A 20505-nucleotide genomic window follows, 5' to 3' on the forward strand; every position below is an offset into this window, starting at 1 on the left:
CTGAACATTTAATGGTGGATTCTAATGAAGTGAAGGATAAAGCCAATATTGTAGGGGTTTTTAAACAAGCACTTCATACCTGCTGGTTCAGTTTTTGATAATTGGTGGGGCCCAGGCCTCTAATGTCAGCTCTGTTACAGTCAACTATGATATAGGCTCTCATGTGAACCATTTTAACTTTGAGCCTGTTTCTTATACTGAGGTCTATAAAGCACTAAAAGGCAATAGACAGTAAAAAGTCTGCAGGTCCAGACAACCTGGACCCCCACCTCTTAAAGGTAGCAGCTGGTATTATTACTGAACCTGTGGCTCACATTTTCAACTTGAGTCTCTTGACCAATTCCATACCCAGCATTTGGAAATCAGCTTATGTCCTCCCATTGCTGAAGGGTGGAGATCCCTCAGATGCTAATAACTATCATCCTGTCTCTAAACTCCCTATCCTGGCCAGTCTGAGTTCCTAGTGAACTCACAGTTCAAAAACTTCTTCATTGAAAAGAACATACTGAGCGGGGTTCAGTCTGGCTTTAGATCGGGGCACAGCACCACAACTGCAGCTATGGCAGTGGCAAACGGCATCATTAATGCACTTGATAAAAAGCAACATTGTGCTGCTCTGTGGATTCATCAAAGGCCTTTGATTCAGTTGACCATGAATTCTTGCTACTGTAGCTAGACTTAGAAACATTAGTCTCAGTGAAGGGGCAGTAAATTGGTTTAGGAACTATCTTTCTGACAGAACACAATGTGTATATACTGACAATCACATGTCTAGCTTTCTTGAGGTTAATAGAGGTGTGCCCCAAATAGAGGTGTGCCCCAGCGTTCCATTTTAGCTCCTGTGTTGTTCTCAATTTTTATTAATGATTTGGGAAATGGGATGCAACCAGCAAAGTTGCATCTATATGCAGATGATACAGTCATATATTCATGTCCACCTTCTCTGGTTCAGGCTGTTGAAGAGCTCCAGAGTGCTTTTCAGTCACTGCAGGCCTCCCTTTATGGTCTTGAATGTACAACAAACTAAATTCATGACCTTTACCAGAGTTAGAACTCCGCCAGAGAACGTTAGCATTGTCACATCTGGTGGCTTATCCATTGAAGAAGTGTCATTTGGTTGGACGACAAGTTGTCCTTTAAAGTTCATGTGGATAATCTTGTGACAAAGCTGAAATTGAAATTTGATTTTTATTTTCGTAATAAGGCTTGCTTCCCGCTTATGGCTAGAAAGAAGCTTGTTCAGGCCACTTTTCTCTCTGTAATTGATTATGATGACTTGTTGTATATGCATGCAGCCTCCTCCGTCTTACAGAGACTGGACTCTGTTTATCATGCAGCCTCCTCCGTCTTACAGAGACTGGACTCTGTTTATCATGCAGCCTCCTCTGTCTTACAGAGACTGGACTCTGTTTATCATGCAGCCTCCTCTGTCTTACAGAGACTGGACTCTGTTTATCATGCAGCCTCCTCCGTCTTACAGAGACTGGACTCTGTTAATCATGCAGCCTCCTCTGTCTTACAGAGACTGGACTCTGTTTATCATGCAGCCTCCTCTGTCTTACAGAGACTGGACTCTGTTAATCATGCAGCCTCCTCTGTCTTACAGAGACTGGACTCTGTTTATCATGCAACCTCCTCCGTCTTACAGAGACTGGACTCTGTTTATCATGCAGCCTCCTCCGTCTTACAGAGACTGGACTCTGTTTATCATGCATCCTTGCACTTTATTACAAATGCCAAGTCACTCACCCATCATTGCACATTGTACCAAATGGTAGGTTGGACCTCACTTTATATGTGCAGAAATGTACATTTGTATGTGTTCATCTACACATTCCTTTTGGGTAAACTCCCTCTTTACCTCTGTAGTCTGGTCTCCTTCACCACCAGCAGTTACCATACTCGGTCTGCTAGGTGTTGCTACTTAAAGTCCCCAGGACATTCACAGTATTAGGCAAGACTGCCTTCTCTTCTTGTGCACCAGAGGCATGGAATAGTCTACAATCCATGCTTCCTCTAGATATGTTAGTGCCACTGATTGAATTTAAAATATTGATGGGAGACTGTTACAGAGGAGTGTAAATGCTTTTTTTAGGCTGGATCATGTTGTTGTATTGTAGTATGTTTTAATTCTGTAATGTATTGATTGTTGTATGTTTTAATTCTGTAATGTATTGATTGTTGCTGTCTTCTTAGCCGGGTCTCCCTTGAAAAAGAGACTCTGGGTCTCAATGGGCTTTTCCTGGTTAAATAAAGGTTAAATAAAAAATGTAATAACAGTAACACTGCAATTTGTTAACTCACTGATCAGTGTGTTTACAATGGAGAGAAATCACTGATAGTGCCTCTTTCCTCTCTCTATCAAGGTCCTGTTTTCAACATAGTTCAAAGCACTTTTAATTGGGCACTCATTTTGAACATAGGAGTTCAATAGTTCAATACACTTCTAATTGGTTATTAACCCAACTCCTTGTTCAGCCTTTTTGGCATCTTTTCTGTTGTCATTTCGCAGTAAGAAAAATGACATTGAAAATATGTATTTTCCAGACTTTGATGTCAGGTGCATTTTGTAAAGCACTGTGCTCTATGCTTAGTGGGTGACTTATAGGCTACTGTAAAGCGCTGTGCTCTATGCTTAGTGGGTGACTTATAGGCTACTGTAAAGCGCTGTGCTCTATGCTTAGTGGGTGACTTATAGGCTACTGTAAAGCGCTGTGCTCTATGCTTAGTGGGTGACTTATAGGCTACTGTAAAGCGCTGTGCTCTATGCTTAGTGGGTGACTTATAGGCTACTGTAAAGCGCTGTGCTCTATGCTTAGTGGGTGACTTATAGGCTACTGTAAAGCGCTGTGCTCTATGCTTAGTGGGTGACTTATAGGCTACTGTAAAGCGCTGTGCTCTATGCTTAGTGGGTGACTTAAAGGCTACTGTAAAGCGCTGTGCTCTTGTGTAGGCTATACTGGCTGCCTGGCTGCTATTTGTGGTTTTCCCCCCTATTTTTCTTCCCTCCTTTCAGATCAAAGTTTTGCCACAGCTAGCTACCATTAGCAACCACATCAGAGGGGTTGTACTGGGGTGGCTAAGCCCCTAGGGTTCCTTGCCCTCTGTGAGCTCATTCTAACAAACCCAGATGTTTTCTTTTCTTCATGCAAACACAGCAGATATGTTATCACTGCCATTAGAACGTGATAAGCTAAGAGGTCTGGTATTACTACAAAAACAGAGACATGGTAGGCCTGTTTAAGAGAAACACAATTGATGTGCGCTGACTCCCTGGAACCTAATGCCGTTCTGTGCTGTGAGAATTCATACAGAGTCGACTGTCTTATTGTTTCACACTTTCACAATTGTTTCAGTTCTTAGTTGGATCGAATTCCGCTGTCAGGATGTGCAAGAGGAATATTTCGTTTTTTCTAGCGCCAGATTGTTCTGGCCATAGGTTTTGATTGAATACAGCCCTATTTTCTGGACCTTTTTCTATTAAATAAACCCACTTTTGGTCTAGAACGACCTCATACAGTGTTGATGATGTTTTATCAAAGGGGAGTTAAGGGTGTAAACCATGTGACACGACACAGACAGACTCATGCCTATCAACACAAGTTGTGCAAACAAAGTTATCACAGGGGATTGTCATCATCCCACCCTCTTTCAAGCCCAGGCCAAACAACACACATATTTCTGTTTCCAACCGCTGCCAAAGAGTTTTATCCTCTGATGATTTCCTGTAACTCCAGTAATCTGGAAAAACAGGAAATACGTTGTTGATAAAGTGAAGGGCTGTCCTCAAATTGATACGTGACAGGCCCTATTTTTACTTTGCTGCTGGGGCGAGGCAGGCAGGGATACAGTTCAGGATAGAGGAGCAAAATGAAGTGGTGTGTGTGGCCTTAACCGCTCTGGGTTTCCTCATACAACACACTGTGGACTGGGATACATGAGTTGTAGGTCATGTAGGGGTAAACATGGAGAAAAACATACACATATACACACACACACACACACACACACACACACACACACACACACACACAAAGGCACAGACATGTGGACCACTACACTAAAATGCCTGTCATGGGGTTCAGCACCACCTCCTAACCCGGAGTTGTACTGCAGTAGACATGTCTTCAGTGTCCCTGTCAGATGTGTAGAATTTCCCCCAAGGGGAATCTCAGCTACCATTCCAGACTAGGAATGCCGGCAGGAATTTCCCGCCGCTGAATTCTTCACTCTTTGTATTTGTAATAAAAAAGGCTTCATTGAAGTCATGACAGGGAAAAGGTTAGGAGCATCCCTAGCGACACCTTTCAGATGTTATTCAACTACTACTAGCTTTGTCCTTCTTTCAGTGATCCTTCTGCTATCAGATGAAATCGAGGGATGCGTTACAGTGACCAGTGTGTGTGCTGTGTTTGTATGTTTGAGGGTGTGTGTGTGTGTGTGTGTGTGTGTGTGTGTGTGTGTGTGTGTGTGTGTGTGTGTGTGTGTGTGTGTGTGTGTGTGTGTGTGTGTGTGTGTGTGTGTGTGTGTGTGTGTGTGTGTGTGTGTGTGTGTGTCTGTATGTGTGTGTGCCTGATAAAGCACTTCGTGTGGAGTTTATCTGCAGGATGGCAGGGCATCGGGGGTCGAGTGAGAACAGCCCCCTGGGAAAATAGACACAAAAGACAGGTCAGAGGTCAGAGAGGAAGGACAGAGTAAGAGTTAAGAGAAGGAGCAGTCCAATCCCTTTGGCAGTGTTCCCCTTTTTCACTTTCTTTTCTTCTTTCCTTTCGTCCTAACCATATTTGAATTCGTCCTCACTTACCTGGTGTCATGTTTCAGCTGTACCTACCATCATTCTTACCCTTATCTTAGCCTTATGTTACCTCCAGAAGGCAATAATCATGGCTTTGATTAGCTAATTGTTATTTGATGAGATAAGTGTTGCTGCTCTCCATCTCCTCAGCAGTGTGTGTTCTATGTTGTTCTCCCATTCAGGTGCTGCCATTCCCCAGTCAGGTGGTGTATAATCGTGTGGGGAAGTGTGGCAGCAGGACGGTAGTCATCCTACTAAGGTTATTGGCAGAGAGACATCAGTTCAACCTGGTCTCCTCAGACATCCACAACAAGACACGCCTCACCAAACATGAACAGGTATGACACGCATTACCAAGCATGAACGGGTAAAGATGGAGAAAGGGAGGGAGATAAGGAGGGAGATCGGTGGTGGTTGAGGGGGTGTGCTTTAAGGGTCAGAGATGGGAGGAGTGAGGAGCGTTGCCTTGTTGTATGATGACCGGAAGCAGGTCCCGATTACAGAATTGGCACGCAGGGGCACGTGCCCTGGGGCCCCCAACCTACAGGGGGCCCACAACCCCTTTTTTTTATGTTTGATAGCACATGATAGCAAAATGTGTGGAATTGCAGGAAATTAAGTTTAAAACTGCAAAATGTTCTCTCAGCCTCATGTCAAAATGTGTAGAATAGCAGGAAATTAGCTTTAAATCTGCAACATTTTATCTCAGCCTCATTGCAAAATGTGAACAAAAGCATGAAATGAGCTATAAAGCGGCAAATGTTTTCCCCTGCCCCATGGTAAAAACTGTAGAATTGCTGGAAATTAGCTTTAAAATTGCAACATTTAATCATGAAAAAATGTTTAGAATAGCATTATAAAATAGCAAATTTTTCTCTCTGCAACATGGCATTAGGACATCACTACCACAAGAAGTGGTAGTGATGTCCTAGTGCTATCACTTAAAGCTGTAACACAGCAAGCTACTGTATTGTCCTTCAGTCTTTCTAAGAACAGGCTGAAGGGCTGGGAAATGTATTTTTAGGATTTCCAAGAGCATCTTAAGGACATCAACACAGCATTTATAGAGGAAGTGCTGCGTGTGTTTAAAACCTCATCCCTCAGAAACATGTTGAAATGACAGGCTGTGTCATGGGAAATGCCAACACAAATTAAAACATTACTGAACGCTAGTCATTCTGCATGATCAAAAATAGGTATTTATTTCTCTCTCTGTCTTTCTCGCTCTGTCTTTCTCTCTCTGTCTCTGTCTCTCTCTCTGTCTCTGTATCTCTCTCTGTCTTTCTCTCTCTATCTCTCTCTCTTGTCTTTCTCTCTCAATCTCTCTCTCTCTCTCTGACTCTCTCTCCCTCTCTTCATCTTCCTTTATTCTAGCCCTTCTATAAATTACACTTCCTGCCGCCTAACACCAACTTAAGCAGACTCTCAGACTCTTCATAGAGGAAGAGAATAATGGTGTATTCCTGTGTCATAGTCTATGTGGTAATGTTTCATATCCTCATAGGCCTTTTTTATCAGTGTGAAAGTGTGCTGTAGAAATCTTTTTATGTTTGAATGGTCAGTAGATGCTAAATATTCATAACCATTACTGGATTTGAAGTAAATATTTAATTAAAGCTAATATTGAAACAGGTAGTTTAAACATTCATCAAGCCGGAACGCTTGGCTGTACTAGAATTATTAAGCCTCTGAGAGAGAGCGAGAGAGAGAGAGAGAGAGAGAGAGAGAGAGAGAGAGAGAGAGAGAGAGAGAGAGAGAGAGAGAGAGAGAGAGAGAGAGAGAGAGAGAGAGAGAGAGAGAGAGAGAGAGAGAGAGAGAGAGAGAGAGAGAGAGAGAGAGAGAGAGAGAGAGATAAAACACCTCTGTCTATGGTCCACTAACACGTCCTCTTAGAGTAGCTGTGTGTGTGTGTGTGTGTGTGTGTGTGTGTGTGTGTGTGTGTGTGTGTGTGTGTGTGTGTGTGTGTGTGTGTGTGTGTGTGTGTGTGTGTGTGTGTGTGTGTGTGTGTGTGTGTTGACTTATGCAGATCCAGATGCATGCTGTCTAAGTTTAGAGATGCTGGTCTCCTTAGCTCCAGTCTGGCTGGGGACTAGAGTGTTGGACCATTATCCTTTGGCTCAGCCAGTGGCCTGCTAATGCATTTGGCCAGAACCGAGTGTCCCAGCCAGGGTAGCCAAACAGGTTAAGGTCCCCTACCCTTTGGAGCCCTATGTACCCACATCTTATAGTGACCTGTCTGTCTCTCTCTATAGCCAGACTACAAGACCTGAGACAGAGAGATGGCTTTATTTTAGCTTGGTCAGAAATAGCAACACAGCTTTTCTGTGAGTTTCTCTGTGTTGCTGTGTGGTGCTATGTTCTCTCTATCACCAAATATGTTACACAGCAAACAAACGCAGCTCTGCCATGGACCCCATGTTCCTGAATACTAGCTACCACGGATATTAAAACATTGAAATGGTCCGTCCCGGCTTGGAGTAGCAGACTTTAAATAGGTGGAAGGTTTTAAGGGAGAAGTGAGGGGGGTGTGGAGGGGTGAGGTGGAGAGATTGAATGGAGAGGTGAGGGGGGTGGGGGTGGGGTGTGTTGAGGGACATATGCAGTAGCAATAGCAGAAAAGTTGAGTATGTTTACACTAGCCCAGTCCCAGTGGTCTGCGGAGCCCAACCAGGAAGTGTATAAGGCACAGCCTTCAATCAGGAAGAGAGGGAGGGGGGCATCAAATATTTCTGGAATCCCAGACTATCCTTCTCTTTGTCTTTCTTCCTCTCCCCTTTCTTCCTCTACTCACCTCCCTTCATGAATGAGAGGGGGGTTGTGTGTGTGTGTGTGTGTGCGTGTGTGTGTGAGTGTGTGTGTGTGTGTGTGTGTGTGTTTGGCCTTCCCTATACCCATTAAATCAACCAAAACATGTTTAGGGTGCAGGGAGAGGTGATGGGGTGTAGTGGAGGGTATAAGCTTTGGGCTAATTGGTCTGCAAGTCAGCAGAATGTAGCTTTTTCTGTATGGAGGGAGAGTGTGAGAGAGAGAGAAAGGAGGGGCTGTCAAATTCTCGTGTGACTGGGGCCTCAGATAGCCTGTCCAAACAGACTAGCAGTGACATCACAGTTTCTCATTGATGTTTATGGAGCAGCAGCATTTCATTCCAAACACAGTGTCAAAATATGTCCCAAAAGATTTATAACTGTTGATTGTAGGCATATGAACCATAATGCTATCACACTAGATAACAAATGGCTATATAACAAGTCGCAATAGATATCAAGGCCTCCATGTTTTTCCGTCAGTTTATTGAGTAATGCTGGTGACCTCAGCCAAGGTTATGACAGGGTCAGCCTTCAGTATTTAGAGGGTTGTTAGCCACCCCACCTTCATTTCCCTGTCCCACCTGTCCCATCTCCACCCCCAGGGGTCAGGGCCAGGTGTGACCCCCACCATGGAGCTCACCTGGGGTACAGGTCCGAACCTGTCTCTTGATGCAGACCTGGGGAACCACCGAGGTGGAGAACATCCACCTAGGCTGGGATGATATGGAACACAAAACTGTAAATGATCATGTTTTACATATGATATGAACAGTACACAGTGCGAACATTTCATTGTTCCAATTGGTTTTCTCTGCTAGTCGTTTCACAGAATGGAACCTGAGGACAGTGTTTTGGGTAGATGTCGTTTTCAGAAAGTCCTGGCTATCACCAGCACACTAGAACCAGATATACAGATGGGCTTTATCAACAGGGAGACCCACTGAGGGATAACATAACATGTGGTGTGGTTTAGCTGCTATCATTAATGTAATAATGGGAGATGAGGGGATTGGGGATCTCGCTCCAGCCTGTATGACGTCAGGTTCTGACACAGTGGACAGGGGGTCTCCAACATGATGATGTTGTCAGGTTCTGACCCAGTGGACAGGTGGTCTCCAACATGATGATGTTGTCAGGTTCTGACACAGTGGACAGGGGGTCTCCAACATGATGTTGTCAGGTTCTGACACAGTGGACAGGGGGTCTCCAACATGATGATGTTGTCAGGTTCTGACACAGTGGACAGGGGGTCTCCAACATGATGATGTTGTCAGGTTCTGACCCAGTGGACAGGTGGTCTCCAACATGATGATGTTGTCAGGTTCTGACACAGTGGACGGGGGGTCTCCAACATGATGATGTTGTCAGGTTCTGACACAGTGGACAGGGGGTCTCCAACATGATGATGTTGTCAGGTTCTGACACAGTGGACAGGGGGTCTCCAACATGATGATGTTGTCAGGTTCTGACACAGTGGACAGGGGGTCTCCAACATGATGATGTTGTCAGGTTCTGACACAGTGGACAGGGGGTCTCCAACATGATTATGTTGTCAGGTTCTGACACAGTGGACAGGGGGTCTCCAACATGATGATGTTGTCAGGTTCTGACACAGTGGACAGGGGGTCTCCAACATGATGATGTTGTCAGGTTCTGACACAGTGGACAGGGGTCTCCAACATGATGTTGTCAGGTTCTGACACAGTGGACAGGGGGTCTCCAACATGATGTTGTCAGGTTCTGACACAGTGGACAGGGTCTCCAACATGATGTTGTCAGGTTCTGACACAGTGGACAGGGGGTCTCCAACATGATGATGTTGTCAGGTTCTGACACAGTGGACAGGGGGTCTCCAACATGATGATGTTGTCAGGTTCTGGCACAGTGGACAGGGGGTCTCCAACATGATGATGTTGTCAGGTTCTGACACAGTGGACAGGGGGTCTCCAACATGATGTTGTCAGGTTCTGACACAGTGGACAGGGGGTCTCCAACATGATGATGTTGTCAGGTTCTGACACAGTGGACAGGGGGTCTCCAACATGATGATGTTGTCAGGTTCTGACACAGTGGACAGGGGGTCTCCAACATGATGATGTTGTCAGGTTCTGACACAGTGGACAGGGGGTCTCCAACATGATGATGTTGTCAGGTTCTGACACAGTGGACAGGGGGTCTCCAACATGATGATGTTGTCAGGTTCTGACACAGTGGACAGGGGGTCTCCAACATGATGATGTTGTCAGGTTCTGACACACTGGACAGGGGGTCTCCAACATGATGATGTTGTCAGGTTCTGACACAGTGGACAGGGGGTCTCCAACATGATGATGTTGTCAGGTTCTGACACAGTGTACAGGGGGTCTCCAACATGATGATGTTGTCAGGTTCTGACACAGTGGACAGGGGGTCTCCAACATGATGTTGTCAGGTTCTGACACAGTGGACAGGGGGTCTCCAACATGATGTTGTCAGGTTCTGACACAGTGGACAGGGGGTCTCCAACATGATGTTGTCAGGTTCTGACACAGTGGACAGGGGGTCTCCAACATGATGATGTTGTCAGGTTCTGGCACAGTGGACAGGGGGTCTCCAACATGATGATGTTGTCAGGTTCTGGCACAGTGGACAGGGGGTCTCCAACATGATGATGTTGTCAGGTTCTGACACAGTGGACAGGGGGTCTCCAACATGATGTTGTCAGGTTCTGACACAGTGGACAGGGGGTCTCCAACATGATGATGTTGTCAGGTTCTGACACAGTGGACAGGGGGTCTCCAACATGATGATGTTGTCAGGTTCTGACACAGTGGACAGGGGGTCTCCAACATGATGATGTTGTCAGGTTCTGACACAGTGGACAGGGGGTCTCCAACATGATGATGTTGTCAGGTTCTGACACAGTGGACAGGGGTCTCCAACATGATGTTGTCAGGTTCTGACACAGTGGACAGGGGGTCTCCAACATGATGTTGTCAGGTTCTGACACAGTGGACAGGGGGTCTCCAACATGATGTTGTCAGGTTCTGACACAGTGGACGGGGGTCTCCAACATGATGTTGTCAGGTTCTGACACAGTGGACAGGGGGTCTCCAACATGATGTTGTCAGGTTCTGACACAGTGGACAGGGGGTCTCCAACATGATGATGTTGTCAGGTTCTGACACAGTGGACAGGGGGTCTCCAACATGATGATGTTGTCAGGTTCTGACACAGTGGACAGGGGGTCTCCAACATGATGATGTTGTCAGGTTCTGACACAGTGGACAGGGGTCTCCAACATGATGATGTTGTCAGGTTCTGACACAGTGGACAGGGGGTCTCCAACATGATGATGTTGTCAGGTTCTGACACAGTGGACAGGGGGTCTCCAACATGATGATGTTGTCAGGTTCTGACACAGTGGACAGGGGGTCTCCAACATGATGATGTTGTCAGGTTCTGACACAGTGGACAGGGGGTCTCCAACATGATGATGTTGTCAGGTTCTGACACAGTGGACAGGGGGTCTCCAACATGATGATGTTCTCAGGTTCTGACACAGTGGACAGGGGGTCTCCAACATGATGATGTTGTCAGGTTCTGACACAGTGGACGGGGGTCTCCAACATGATGATGTTGTCAGATTCTGACACAGTGGACAGGGGGTCTCCAACATGATGATGTTGTCAGGTTCTGACACAGTAGACAGGGGGTCTCCAACATGATGATGTTGTCAGGTTCTGACACAGTGGACAGGGGGTCTCCAACATGATGATGTTGTCAGGTTCTGACACAGTGGACAGGGGGTCTCCAACATGATGATGTTGTCAGGTTCTGACACAGTGGACAGGGGGTCTCCAACATGATGATGTTGTCAGGTTCTGACACAGTGGACAGGGGGTCTCCAACATGATGATGTTGTCAGGTTCTGACACAGTGGACAGGGGGTCTCCAACATGATGATGTTCTCAGGTTCTGACACAGTGGACAGGGGGTCTCCAACATGATGTTGTCAGGTTCTGACACAGTGGACAGGGGGTCTCCAACATGATGTTGTCAGGTTCTGGCACAGTGGACAGGGGGTCTCCAACATGATGTTGTCAGGTTCTGACACAGTGGACAGGGGGTCTCCAACATGATGTTGTCAGGTTCTGACACAGTGGACAGGGGGTCTCCAACATGATGATGTTGTCAGGTTCTGACACAGTGGATGGGGGGTCTCCAACATGATGATGTTGTCAGGTTCTGACACAGTGGACGGGGGTCTCCAACATGATGTTGTCAGGTTCTGACACAGTGGACAGGGGGTCTCCAACATGATGATGTTGTCAGGTTCTGACCCAGTGGACAGGGGGTCTCCAACATGATGATGTTGTCAGGTTCTGACACAGTGGACGGGGGTCTCCACAACCTCTTAATCGATTTCTCTGCTGAAGCCAGAACATGTGAAATTAATGTGTCATTAATTACAGATATTCCATCATCGCCTGTTAAGGCACAAAAGGGTTTAGTGAAAATGGTTCTAAATGAACTTTATATTTGGTTCTGGTTCCATCCTGGGGAGACATACTGTCTTTGATACAAGTATAGACTAGTACAGTCATTTCTCTTGATGTGTGTCTTTCAGGTGGACCTTATGAGGAACATCAGCAACATCCCCCAGCCTTTCCTGTACACCAGACATGTCCACTTTCTCAACTTCACCCGGTAACTACAGCAGAGCACACCACGTATGACAACTGGCACCATCCATCCATCTATGAGGCTACGGTCTCAATGGCACACAGAACCACCTGAAACAGTGGAGTTTCACTGTTATAGCTATGACTGGACAATGTTTTAATCAGAACCACCTTGCTAGTTTACATTTTCAGAAAATTCTTGACATTTGATTTAATGTACAAATCATTTGTAGACAGCAAATTGACCGCAATAAGCCCAAACTTGGGGGGCCAAATAAAATCACCCGCGGCCCGCCAGTTGGGGAACCTTGGTGTAGAGGAGGGGGAGGAGACATGGATTGTGTGTGCCAATCAGAGGGTGAAGAAGTGATTGAGGTGCCTTTGAACAGGGTATTGTAGTAGGTGCCATGTTTCCCGGTTTGAGTCTGTCAAGAACTGCAACACTGTTGGGTTTTTCACGCTCAACAGTTTCCCATGTGTATCAAGAATGGTCCACCACCCAATGGACATCCAGCCAACTTGACACAAATGTGGGAAGCATTGGAGTCAACATGGGCAAGCATCCCTGTGGAAAGTTGTCGATACCTTGCCCATTCCCCGACGAATTGAGGCTGTTCTCAGGGAAAAAAGAGGTGCAATGAATATTAGGAAGGTGTTCCTAATGTTTTGGACACTTAGTGTAAGTCATTTGCCCATCTCCTTATCAACTAGGCCCCAATACTGCCCCACTGTGAAGAACTGTACTATGTACCCTGTACAAATGTGTCCATCCATCTGTCCCTCTGTCTGTCAGGTTCAGGATAGAGCAGCCCGTCTACATCAACATCATACGGGACCCCATTAACCGTTTCCTCTCCAACTACTTCTTCCGACGTTTCGGGGACTGGAGGGGGGAGCAGAATCACCTCATCCGAACACCAGGGATGAAAGGTGACGAGAGATACCTGGTGAGACTGCTCCTTTATTGTAGAATCTCTTTTTCCATCTTTCATATCTGGTCCAACAGCTCTTCTTCGTTCCGTTAGCAGCATCAGTGTGTTGGTTTGAATGCTAATGGTCCAGGATATTAATGTAGTATGAGGATCATTCTGACCTCAACAGTAAATGACTGGATGACTGAATTACTAGATTGTACACAGTCCTTCCTTGTCGCCATCTGTTTCATCGTCAGGATGGTTGTGTAATGCTTCCATTATTCTCTGGCAATAAGGCACGTTATTGAAAAACGATTTAGAATAGATGGAACAATTATACATGAGATGTCTCATTCTCGAACATTCTACAAAAGGAAATTGATAAACAATTCAGTCTTAATTGGAAGGTTTCAGATGATATGGATTATATAGATTTACAATGTTTTTGACTCTGCATGAGTGCCTTAGTTTCAACTGATTTAGATGCTGGAACATCAAACACTTTTTCTTCTTACCATAATGACATATTTGAGAAAACATTATCAGGTGAGGCTCAGCATATACTGTAGTAATAGTAATAATAAATCTGTGTTAGTTATAGCCCTACGGTATTGAATGTATGAAGTCCTGAAAGAGTTCCTTGTAACAGTTCTACAATAGAAATCCCAGGTCTACTCGTTGAAGACACAGGGTACATGGTGTGGCATGCAAAGGAAGAGTAACGAAGCGTTTGCCCCTTGTGGGCTGTTGTCATCCCTCCATTTCTCCATTCTCCCATTCCTCCATTGCTCTCAACCCGGAACTATCTAGAACTCAATGACAGACTTGACTGAGTTAGACCAAATCTGGCGGTTAGTTAGAGACCGGAACTATCTAGAACTCAATACTCTGTGGTGATATTGGTCGTCTCAGGCTTTTCTAATGGCATTTACTGCTTTCGTTTTATTTTCAAACTATCATTTCTGTGATTTGTGTGTGTTTTATTGAGTGGAGGTCCCATTTAAGTAAGGTTCAAAAGGGAATTCATGCAGTTTTTTTAGTGGTGGTCTTGATTGGTGTAATCTGTGTAGAGATGGAGTCAGCTAACATGCAATAGGAATGCCCCTTTCTGCTCCTCCAATCAAGCATGTTTGATGGTAGACACACACACATGCACGCACATATAATACATACACAAACACACAGACATCCCGAGTTAGTTACATACCAACTGTGTTACATAATCAAAAAGTATAGAACACACACCAGTGCGTTGTCAGAGGCCCTCACAATAACCATAACACACTTTGAGCCAGCCACATTAGCAAACACACAGTGAAGTGAATGTCATTGTGGCTGAGTCTAACTGGGTAATTCAGCTTGGCTGTGTCCCAGGATTACCGGAGCATGTGCCTTATTAAAGTATATAGAGGGCCCCTCCTACAGTAAAGGGGAGCTGCTGCTGGCTCACCTGAGAGTGTCTGTCTCCCGCTCTGTGTCCCGCCGTTCTGTGTCCCGCCGCTCTGTGTCCCGCCGCTCTGTGTCCCGCTCTGTGTCCCGCCGTTCTGTGTCCCGCCGCTCTGTGTCCCGCTCTGTGTCCTGCTGTGTGTGTACAGTAGGTGTCAGTGAAAGAACACTGTCAGTTTCTCACCCAGGTCTCGGCCCTAATGCATGAGTTATTGAGACATTCCTGTGGTAGACTTCTTACATTTTCCATCAGCCCCACTCCCTCTTTACTCACAAACAAACACGGATGGACACAGTCATGTGAACACGCACACAAACACATGCTTTTGTTGTACGCTATTTGGCTATGAATCATATGTGTACTGTAGCTGTAAGAGTGACCAGTGTACGAGACTGATAGTGGTGTTGTCTTCTGACCAGGTCTGTCTGACTGATCAGCCTACTGCCAGAGCAGCTCAGTCCCAGACACACAGACACAGTGCCAGAGCAGCTCAGTCCCAGACACACAGACACAGGGCCAGAGCAGCTCAGTCCCAGACACACAGACACAGTGTGGAGCTCAGTCCCAGACACACAGACACACTGCCAGAGCAGCTCAGTCCCAGACACACAAACACACTGCCAGAGCAGCTCAGTCCCAGACACACAAACACACTGCCAGAGCAGCTCAGTCCCAGACACACAGACACAGTGCCAGAGCAGCTCAGTCCCAGACACACAGACACAGGGCCAGAGCAGCTCAGTCCCAGACACACAGACACAGTGTGGAGCTCAGTCCCAGACACACAGACACACTGCCAGAGCAGCTCAGTCCCAGACACACAGACACAGTGTGGAGCTCAGTCCCAGACACACAGACACAGTGCCAGAACAGCTCAGTCTCAGACACACAGACACAGTGCCAGAGCAGCTCAATCTCAGACACACAGACACAGTGTGGAGCTCAGTCCCAGACACACAGACACAGTGCCAGAACAGCTCAGTCTCAGACACACAGACACAGGGCCAGAGCAGCTCAGTCCCAGACACACAGACACAGTGTGGAGCTCAGTCCCAGACACACAGACACAGTGCCAAAACAGCTCAGTCCCAGACACACAGACACACTGCCAGAGCAGCTCAGTCCCAGACACACAAACACACTGCCAGAGCAGCTCAGTCCCAGACTCACAAACACACTGCCAGAGCAGCTCAGTCCCAGACACACAGACACAGTGCCAGAGCAGCTCAGTCCCAGACACACAGACACACTGCCAGAGCAGCTCAGTCCCAAACACACAGACACAGTGCCAGAGCAGCTCAATCTCAGACACACAGACACAGTGTGGAGCTCAGTCCCAGACACACAGACACAGTGCCAGAACAGCTCAGTCTCAGACACACAGACACAGGGCCAGAGCAGCTCAATCCCAGACACACAGACACAGTGTGGAGCTCAGTCCCAGACACACAGACACAGTGCCAGAGCAGCTCAGTCCCAGACACACAGACACAGTGTGGAGCTCAGTCCCAGACACACAGACACAGTGCCAGAGCAGCTCAGTCCCAGACACACAGACACAGGGCCAGAGCAGCTCAGTCCCAGACACACAGACACAGTGTGGAGCTCAGTCCCAGACACACAGACACAGTGCCAAAACAGCTCAGTCCCAGACACACAGACACACTGCCAGAGCAGCTCAGTCCCAGACACACAAACACACTGCCAGAGCAGCTCAGTCCCAGACTCACAAACACACTGCCAGAGCAGCTCAGTCCCAGACACACAGACACAGTGCCAGAGCAGCTCAGTCCCAGACACACAGACACACTGCCAGAGCAGCTCAGTCCCAGACACACAGACACAGTGCCAGAGCAGCTCAATCTCAGACACACAGACACAGTGTGGAGCTCAGTCCCAGACACACAGACACAGTGCCAGAACAGCTCAGTCTCAGACACACAGACACAGGGCCAGAGCAGCTCAATCCCAGACACACAGACACAGTGTGGAGCTCAGTCCCAGACACACAGACACAGTGCCAGAGCAGCTCAGTCCCAGACACACAGACACAGTGTGGAGCTCAGTCCCAGACACACAGACACAGTGCCAGAGCAGCTCAGTCCCAGACACACAGACACAGTGCCAGAGCAGCTCAGTCCCAGACACACAGACACAGTGCCAGAACAGCTCAGTGCCAGACACACAGACACAGTGCCAGAGCAGCTCAGTCACAGACACAGTGCCAGAGCAGCTCAGTCACAGACACAGGGCCAGAGCAGCTCAGTCACAGACACAGGGCCAGAGCAGCTCAGTCACAGACACAGGGCCAGAGCACCCCTAGACTGCCAACAACTCTATACTCTCCGTCTCTGACCCTTGAACTGGTTTACTCTGATGACACACACACACACTTCAGAGAAGATATCCTGGCGGGCACCCAGCGTTGTTCTTACCAAGGCATGCCTTGTCTACGCATCAGATAGTAAAAGAGAAATGGTGGATGATTGGCTGTCACACTTTATCTTCATCTGCCTTCACCACAAGACACATTTTTGGTGACTAGAATTTTTTGGGACCAAAAAAAACCGTGCTGGACTTGCTCCCATGGTAAACAGTTGAGAGCTTATGACCAGTTACGAGACAGTAGTAGTGGGTGCTACACTAACATCAGCTGGCGCCCATATCGAGTGTGGTTGTGAGGAGGGACGTCCACAGCCTGTGATCATGGAGAGAAGAAGAGGCCCAGAAGGGTTTTAAAAATCGGGACACAGCCATTCTTCAATATTCTTCCTCTGCCAATGAGAGAGTGAGAGAGTGAGAGCGAGAGAGAGTGAGAGAGTGAGAGAGAGAGAGAGAGAGAGAGAGAGAGAGAGAGAGAGAGAGAGAGAGAGAGACAGAGAGAGAGAGAGTGAGAGAGAGAGAGAGAGAGAGAGAGAGAGAGAGAGAGAGAGAGAGAGAGAGAGAGAGAGAGAAAATGTCTGCATGTTCTACCAGTGTTCTGGGTTCTCTTGGATTCGTATGGTTCCTTTGAAGCCTCTTCCAGTTGTTCTGCTCCCTTTTGTCAGTATGTACCCGGTCCAAATGCAGAGCAGCGGATCTGAGAGAGAGTGCAGAGCAGATTAAAAAGGCACTCAGTGGTATGTGTGGATTTCTTTGGGGATTCAAAGTTTAGCTTGAACTGATCTCTAAGAATATTGCTCCCTGTGTTAACAGGTCAGTCAGACAGTCAATCAGTCAGTCAGTCAGTCAATGAGCAAGTCAGTCAGTCAGACAGCCTTATGGCCCCGTGGTGGCTGACTGAAAGGATAATGTCCTCCTCTCTAAACCTATCATCTACATAGACAGGAACTGACACGTGTCCTTTTCTCTCATATTGTGTTGCCCGCAGAGTTCGTGGGTTTAAGAGGAATTCATGATGTTTTTTGGTGGGAGGAATCGAGAGTTTGAGAAATTGAGGGGTAGAGAAGAAGAGCAAGAAAGAGTGGAAATGGTGGTCTGTTATCAAAGCCCCAGTGCATCCAGGTTTCATAAGGCTTTTGTTAGTGTTCTATCATCGTCGCGTGGCCCCAGTCTGGCCCTATGAGGGTACAGGGGTCCACTCAAAGCTTATGAATGGTTTATGAAGCTAATATGTCATGTTCCTGACAGGTCTCTGTGTTGTGCTGTGACCTGACTGTACACCAGGTGTCCCAGTATCATTAACACCACAGAACCCAGACAGGACCAGAGTTGGGTGAGAGACTGTTCTCTTTAATAGTGGCCATGTGAAATGCAACACTTCCTGCAACCTTAGTGATATCATAGTTCACACACCACACACACACACCCGCCTCACCCTACCACTCCCTCTCTGTTTTTGTGGGTACATTAAGTCATGTTTTATGTGTATAAGGGGGGAGGAACACAGGCAAATGTCATGTGAGTCACAGCGCCGACTTTGTTGATAAGTGTGAAAAAAGGACTACAGGGATCTATCTGGCTGAGAGTGGGTCCAGAATGGAAACATACAGTGCATTCGGAAAGTATTCAGACCCCTTCCCTTTTCCCACATTTTGTTACATTACAGTCTTATTCTAAAAGGGATTAAATAAAACATTTTCCTCATCAATTTACACACAGTATAACATAATGACAAAGCAAAAACAGGTTTTAGAGTTTTTTGCAAATTTATTATAAGTTAAAAACAGAAATACCTTATATGCATAAGTATTCAGACCCTTTGCTATGAGACTCGAAATTGAGCTCAGGTGCATCCTGTTTCCATTGATCATCCTTAAGATGTTTCTACAACTTGATTGGAGTCCACCTCTGGTAAATTCGGGAATTTGGAAAGGTACATATCTGTCTATAAAAGCTCCGATAGTTGACGGAGAAAAAAACCAAGCCATGATGTCAAAGGAATTGTCCGTAGAGATCCGAGACAGGATTGTATCGAGGCACAGATCTGGGGAAGGGTACCAAAAAATGTCTGCAGCATTGAAGGTCCCCAAGAACGCAGTGGACTGCATCATTCTTAAACTGAAGAAGTTTGGAACCACCAAGACTCTTCCGAGAGCTGGCCATCTGGCCAAACTGAGCAATCCGGGGAGAAGGGCCTTTGTCTGGGAGGTGACCGAGAAACCAATGGTCACTCTGACAGAGCTCCAGAGTTCCACAGTGGAGATGGGAGAACCTTCCAGAAGGACAACCATCTCTGCAGCACTCCACCAATCAGGCCTTTATGGCCAGATGGAATCCCCTCCTCAGTAAAAGGCACATGACAGCCCGCTTGGAGTTTGCCAAAAGGCACCTAAGGACTCTCAGACCATGAGAAACAAGATTCTCTGGTCTAACGAAAGCAAGATTGAACTCTTTGGCCCTAATGCCAAGCGTCACATCTGGAGGAAACCAGGCACCATCCCTACTATGAAGCATGGTGGTGGCAGCATCATGCTGTGGTGATCTTTTTCAGTGGCAGGGACTGGTAAACTAGTCAGGATCAAGGGAAATATGAACGGAGCAAAGTACAGAGAGATCCTTGATAAAAACCTGCTCCAGAGCACTCAGGACCTATGACTGGAGGTTCACCTTCCAACAGGACAACAACCCTAAGCACACAGCCAACACAACACAGGAGTGGCTTCGGGACAAGTCTCTGAATGGCCCTGAGTGGCCCAGCCAGAGCCCGCACTTTAACCCCATCGAACATCTCTGGAAAAAACTGAAAATAGCTGTGCAGTGATGCTCCCCATCCAACCTGACCGAGCTTGAGAGGATCTGCAGAGAAGAATGGAAGAAACTCCCCAAAAACAGGTGTGGCAAGCTTGTCGCGTCATACCCAATAAGACTCAAGGTTGTAATCGCTGCCAAAGGTGCTTCAACAAAGTACTGAGTAAAGGGTCGGAATATGTAAATGTCATGTTTGCAAAAATGTCTAAAAACCTGTTTTTGCGTTTTCAGTATGGGGTATTGTGTGTAGATTGATGAGGGGAAAAAACAATTTAATTAATTTTAGAATAAGGCTGTAACGTAAGAAAATGTGGAAAAAGTCAAGGGGTCTGAATACTTTCTGAATGCACTGCATAGTGTCCTACTCCCGCTACACACACTCTCTCCTTCCTGCTTCCCTGGATGGAGGAAGAAATTATTCCAAAGACTGTTATAGTTCTAATCGATGGGAGAAGTGCAAGAATGAACAGTACTTTGCTAAATTGTATGTGTGTGTGTGTGTGTGTGTGTGTGTGTGTGTGTGTGTGTGTGTGTGTGTGTGTGTGTGTGTGTGTGTGTGTGGGGGGGGGGGGGGGGGTTTGTGTGTGTGGGTGTGTCTTGTGTGTGTGGGTGTGTCTTGTGTGTGTGGGTGTGTGAGCTTGCGTGCCTGCTTGTGTGTGTGAATGGGTTTGAGTGTGTGTGTGTGTAT

General features: G+C 46.7%; 1 protein-coding gene across 2 annotated transcripts in view; it reads left to right on the top strand.

Annotated features, from left to right (window-relative positions):
• The window catches only part of LOC120019079 (uronyl 2-sulfotransferase-like), a 129027-nt gene that overhangs the window by 101952 nt on the left and 6570 nt on the right, over window positions 1-20505 (top strand). The window contains exons 3-5 of one of the 2 annotated variants that reach the window (XM_038962318.1): window positions 4978-5133; window positions 12212-12291; window positions 13060-13213. In XM_038962318.1, the coding sequence (XP_038818246.1) occupies window positions 4978-5133; window positions 12212-12291; window positions 13060-13213 (390 nt within the window). The remainder of the gene's footprint in view (window positions 1-4977; window positions 5134-12211; window positions 12292-13059; window positions 13214-20505) is intronic. The other variant, XM_038962319.1, reaches the window with a different exon arrangement.

Source organism: Salvelinus namaycush, chromosome 24 (genome assembly GCF_016432855.1).
Source record: "Salvelinus namaycush isolate Seneca chromosome 24, SaNama_1.0, whole genome shotgun sequence".
In the NCBI taxonomy this organism is placed as follows: domain Eukaryota; kingdom Metazoa; phylum Chordata; class Actinopteri; order Salmoniformes; family Salmonidae; genus Salvelinus; species Salvelinus namaycush.